Genomic DNA, 6,245 nt, shown 5'->3' with positions numbered 1-6,245 from the left:
TTATCCGTCACGCGGGCACGCTCCCCCCCCCCCCCCCCCCCCCCCCCCCCCCCCGATGTAATCTCTATTTACAACTCGCCCCGTGGATTTACTCCAGGCCCAATCCTCTCTGTTACATGAGCTGAACACAATCTAACCATCGCATTAAAGCCTCCTAATGAGCGTTAGGTGTCACCCACACCCCGCCGCCACCGCGGTCTCTGGCGCGCGGCCATGTTGTTGCGTTGGGTCTGCGCGGGTCCAAGGAGGGAGGCACAAGCAGCCAGTCGGCAAGAATTAGAGCAACGTCGGTGATTGTGCTGACGTCTGCAGGAGAAGGGGGGCGGCGGGGGGTTGGCCGAGGATTAAGCCCAATAAAAATGTGTGATTTGTTGCTTTCATATTTGGGAGATGTCAGCTTCAATTTGAGCCAGCAGCACGCTGCCTCGAGGCTCTGGGTCCCGGGTGACGTGTTTGAAGGATGCACTGATGAACTGCTGGCAATCAAGTGTTCAGTCTAGGGCCGTCCCCGACTAAAGGATTTGGATGGTTGACTATGATTTGCCAAAATTTGCCGTTAGTCGTTCGACTATTGGTCGAATAAAAAAAAAATATATATAATATTTGTAATTTTTTTTTTTTTTTATTAATTTATAACTTTTTTTTTATCATTCCATTTGGGCTGTGGGGGGTGCTTAATGTCTGAAGGAGTCGACTGAAGGCTTCTTGTCCTCTGCAAAAGCATGCAATTGGTCCACTGATGGATACATCTTGATATTTATCTAGTCTAGTGTGTTCATTAGACGGGTGAAATCCTCTTTCAGTGCCTCTGTGCCTGTTTTCGTAGGCAGTTAGCCTCTGGTATGCGTGCCATTAACGTTAGCCACGCTTCTAGGCCTCTTTTCTTTTGGAAAGAATGATAAAAAAATTTTAAATAAAAAATATTATATATATTTTTTTTTATATATATTCGACTAAGAGGTTGGCTAGTCGACTACGGCTCCTTTCGACCGATTAGTCGACTAATCGACTAATAGGGGTCAGCCCTAGTTCAGTCCCTTCATGCGGTATAGGATGGCGATGGAAACCTCCTTCCCCGCTTCGCTCGTCCTGAACCCTGCCGCCGCGCGCCTGGCGGTCGCTGTGGAAGGAGGTCAGTTTTTTTTGGGGCCTTTGGGTTGTGTTTGTGTATTTTTATGGGATTTTTTTCAAGTATTTTGTCTTTGCTTATCACATTTACATTTAGCTGACGCAAAACACAACTTACAAGTTGTGTACAACAAGTCAGCAGGAAGGGTACAACTCTTTAAAAGCCTGTTAAGCTGTAGCCCTATTTTCAGAAATCTCGCCTAAAGGTACATGCCTAAGTAAATGGAAGATTGCTCCACTTCTACAAGGCCAATTTGCATGTTCTTGGTATTAACCTGGTTGCCCACATGTGGGCCCTCATGAGGACGATTCGCGATGCCACTTTTCCGACCTCTAGCGGCTCGGTTGTGCATTTCTTTTAATACAATATATAGATAGAATGAAAGCCCTATTTGTTGCCTGTCGATTGCACTTTCAGGTGACAAAATCCGTTTAGCGGTTCTCGAGTTACATGCCGATATGTGAGGCGTGCGCCAAAGTACGCAAAAGTACACATTACCACCCCCGACTCCCGGGGCTCTAGCTCTGTCAATCATTTGGCGATCTCGAAAATCTTTGGACAGGATTGTAGCCAATGAGTGTGGCTTTCCAATGATACCCCATGATATGATAATTGGTGAACTAATATGGTCTCTATTGATCGATTTATGATAAAGAAAAGCAGGGTCCCCCAATTGGGGGACCTTACGGCTTAACAGGTTAAAAGGCCTTTGATTGCTAACTTGTTAATAATCTTTTTTTGTGTTGTTTTTACTTTTCTGTTTATCTGGAGCACTTTGGGATCTGCTTGAACGAAAAGTGCACTACAAATAAAATGTATTATTATTATTATTATTATTATTATTATTATTATTATTATTATTATTATTATTATTATTATTATTATTATTATTATTATTATTATTATTATTATTATTATTATTATTATTATTATTATTATTATTATTATTATTATTATTATTATTATTATTATTCCTCTTGCAGCTAAGGGTAAGTAACATTGTTCGTCAAACAGTGTTGAACTTGAGTGCTACAGTCTTGAGTGCATTAGTATAGACATATTAGCATAGTATGTAGTAGTATAGGCATAGTAATATATTTTAACATAGTAAGTAGTAGTATAGGCATAGTAATATAGACATTTTAGCATAGTAAGTAGTAGTATAGGCATAGTAATATACATTGTAGCATAGTAAGTAGTAGTAGAGACATATTAGCATAGTAGGTAGTAGTATAGGCATAGTCATATAGACATGTTAGCATAGTAAGTAGTAGTATAGACAAGGTAGATCACGTAGTAGCAAAGTGCATGATAGTAAAAGACAAAGGAACGAAGGTTCGTTTTTATTTTCTTTATTTCAGATATTGATTTGAACTGTGTTTATAGTCCCCAGCAGGTTCCGGCTGCTGTCCTGACCGTGGTGGGAAGTTCATTTGCAGTTCATCTGGCAGCGGGAAGCCAGTGGGGTAATGTGGCCTGACGTTGGTGTTGATGACTGATAGCAGGCGACATTAGGTTTTTGTGAGGTGCCAGTGTGGAGACTATGGGGGCAACAGTGGCTCGGGAGGTAGAGCAGTCGTCTGGTAATCTGGAGGTTACCGGTTCGATTCGTGCTCCTCCCGGGCAGCGTGTCGAACAGTGGCGTCCTTTCACAAAAAGGCGAGGTTGGTGGATTTTTTTGTCAAATCAGTTGTGCAATAGTCACTTTTGGTGAGTTGTTTCTATACAATTCAGTTATATGACATTTAGGTATGACACAGAACTACACAAGCATTTTTAGTATAGAAATGTGTCAACAGACTAAAGCAGGGAACCACAATATTTTGCATACGAATTATGCAGAATGTAATATCATAACTGTCTATTACTTTTCTTGCAATTGAGCCAATTTTCCTTAGGTACGGTTTTGAGGTGTGTGTTCAACAGAATGTAGTATCAAAAACACCTTCACAAAAAGTATGGGTTACTGAATGCTGAACAGATTTTTTATTTTTATTTTTTACATTTTTATTTGCCAAGGTATGGCGAGTGCCATACCTTGCCATACCAAATGGACGCCCCTGGTGTCGAAGTGTCCTTGAGCAAGATCATGAGCAGGTCGGCACCTTGCACGGTCGCCTCCGCCGTCGGTGTGTGAATGTGCGAGTGAATGGGTAAAATGTGAGGAACAAATTTGTAAAGAGCTTTGGATAAAAGACATTATATAAATGCACCACTTACCATTTACAGCTGATGACCTCATTAACCCCAGGAGGATCCTGATTGGATGGCACGAGCGCAAAGAAACCTCCGTTTCTTAGGCTGATATAAATGTATCATAACACGTATGGCAGTTGTAGAAAATATGACCATGAGCTAAACCTGTTTTATTTCTTTATATACCCACTCCAGCCTGGAAACTCTACATCTTAACATCAACCACTTGAAGCAGGAATAGTCTTCAACCTCGACTTCAAGGAGCAACACTTCTGACACTCTTTGGGAAACATGGAGGAGTATAAGGCTACAGTCTATACTCTAGTCTGCGGAAAGGTTGTAAAGCTTGCTAAGAGGTCATACGCTGACAAGATGGAGGCACAAATGGCACAGAATGACACAAGAGGCTTATGGCGAGGGCTACGGACGATAACTGACTACAAAGTCAGCGCCCTCTCAATGGGGAGTGCCGACGCCTCTCTCGCGGACCAGCTCAACTCCTTTTACGCTCGGTTTGGTGCAGACAGTAGCGACGCTAGCTCACCGGCTAACAACGTCACTGACGCGCCGGCCGTTGTGGAGGAGGGGGGGGGGGGGGGGGGGGCATCCGCGAGGGGCGGGGGCACTCTCTCATTGACGGAAGAACACAGTGTGAGAAGAGCATTTATGCGGGTGAACACCAGAAAGGCAGCTGGCCCAGATGGGATAACAGGACATATACTTAAGTCCTGTGCTAACCAGCTAGCCCCAGTGTTCACCACCATATTTAATCTATCTACTTACGCTGCCAGCAAATCAACGCTGTTCACTCTCATAACAATTTACTTCATTAATTAATAATAATAATAATAATAATAATAATAATAATAATAATAATAATAATAATAATAATAATAATAATAATAATAATAATAATAATAATAATAATAATAATAATAATAATAATAATAATAATAATAGATTCTATTTGTAATGCGCTTTACAGTTGCGGGGCAAATCTCAAAGCGCTACAGTTAAAAGAACTTAAAGACTAGCGAGAATAAAGGAAAGAAAGAATATAAAAATAGGCAAGACTAAACATAGAATAACATAGAGAAACATAGAATAAATAAAACTGATAAAAGAAATTGGTAAAAGAACATAAAATGTGTGGAGCAAAAAATTTGATAAAAAGTCAACAGAAGGCTCTACTAAAAAGGTGAGTTTTGAGGCCTTTCTTGAAAGCATCCACAGTCTGTGGTGCTCTCAGGTAGTCAGGGAGAGCATTCCACAGACGGAGGAGGAGTGAGGGGTGATGAGTTCTTTGAGGTATAGGGCGGCGTTTCCGTAGAGGCATTTGTGGGTGAGCAGGGAGACTTTGAACTCAATCCTGAGTGAGACAGGGATCCAGTGAAGGGACTTGAGGATGGGAGTGATGTGGTGGTATTTCCGCACTCTCATCAGGATCCTAGCAGCGCTGTTTTGGATAGGAGTGCGTTGCAGTAATCCAGCCTGGAGGAAACAAAGGCGTGGATGAACTTTTCGGCATCTGACAGAGTGAGTGAGGGGCGAAGTTTGGCGATGTTCCTAAGGTGGTAGAAAGAGTTTTTGTATAATTGATTTATGTGCGCCTCAAAGGTCAGGTGAGGGTCCATTTTTACCCCTAGGTTGGTGACAGGGTGATGTTTTTTTTTTTTTTTTTTTTTTTATCTAGTTTATTTGCAATAGCAAGCAAGATAATCTACTACGTTTTGTTGACTACGGTGTAAATCAAGTTGTCTTGCATTGTAGAAAAGGATCTGTGCAAAGAAAAAGGTAAAATCATTTACAAACCAATATCTACAGAAATAGAAGTTCCTAAACACTACCAGTTTACAGAGTCCAGACTATAGAGTACGAGGTGTTTTTCAGTAGAGACTGGTTTTCTTCATTATCCCCAGGAACTCCTGCTCATTGATCCCTCCGTCTCCGTCCAGATCAGCCTCGTCAATCATTTCCCGTAACTCTTCATCGGTGAGGCTTTCGCCCAGCTCCCTGGCAACACTCTTGAGGTTTTCGAAGGAGATTCTACCCGTGCCGTCGTCGTCAAACAACTGGAAAGCCTTCAGGATCTCTTCCTTGCAGTCCTTTTCGCTCACCTTCGGTGTCATCATGCTGAGGAAGTCGGTGAAGTTAATGGTTCCGGAGCCCTCCTTGTCGATATCTGCAATCATGTTCTTGATTTCCTCATTCTTCAGCTCAAAGCCGAGGGCTTGCATGGGAACCTTGAGTTCCTTAACACTTATGGTACCCTCGCCGTCTATGTCGAACAGGTCGAAGACCTCCCTGACCTCTCGTTTCTGCTCCTCCGTCAGGTCTGGTTTATTAGGACCTGTCTCCTTCCTCTGCTTAGCTGAGCCAGAGGGTTTCCGGTAACTTGATGAAGCCATTTAAACACAGATCCGAAGCAGCGCTGTTGTTGTCTGTAATCAAGTTCTCTTCTTTCCTGCGTATATATATATATCACAAATGTTCTAGAATGTTCTATTATGACATCATACAACATTCTTACAGTATGATGTTATAATAGAACATTCTAGAACATTTGTGATGTCACAGTATGATGTCATCATAGAACATTCTAGAACATTTGTTGTAGAAAATCACCGCTACAGTAATTAGTCACGAATGCTTGAATATTGTTTAGAATCCTGAGGCTGACACAAATCCAAAAAATAATCCTTTGAAAAAGTGAACCAACTTAGAGGGTGCTTTGTATGGTAACAGTGGTGGGAGGGTAGGTGCACCCAGGGGTGTAGCTCCAGATTCTGGGCCCCATGAAATAATGTATTTGTAGGCCCCCAGTGAATGCGAGCGCGCATAAGCGGAATTTTTTTTGGCAATTTTTTTATTGATGAAAACGCATAATATGGTTTTTACCTATACATTCGGATCAGCAGTT

At 41.9% G+C, this 6,245-nt stretch overlaps 1 protein-coding gene across 1 annotated transcript; it reads right to left on the bottom strand.

Moving 5' to 3' along the window:
* Positions 1-5,211: 5,211 nt before the first annotated feature.
* Positions 5,212-5,733, bottom strand: LOC311248436 (uncharacterized protein; the record flags this gene model as incomplete). The annotated part of the gene is made up of 1 exon (XM_084339314.1): positions 5,212-5,733. The coding sequence occupies one exon, from the start codon at positions 5,731-5,733 to the stop codon at positions 5,212-5,214; it is 522 nt and encodes a 173-aa protein (XP_084195440.1).
* Between the last annotated feature and the right edge of the window lie 512 nt (positions 5,734-6,245).

Source organism: Notolepis coatsorum (assembly GCF_963971535.1).
Source record: "Notolepis coatsorum genome assembly, contig: SCAFFOLD_277, whole genome shotgun sequence".
NCBI lineage: Eukaryota > Metazoa > Chordata > Actinopteri > Aulopiformes > Paralepididae > Notolepis > Notolepis coatsorum.
This window is presented reverse-complemented; position numbering and strand designations above follow the sequence as displayed.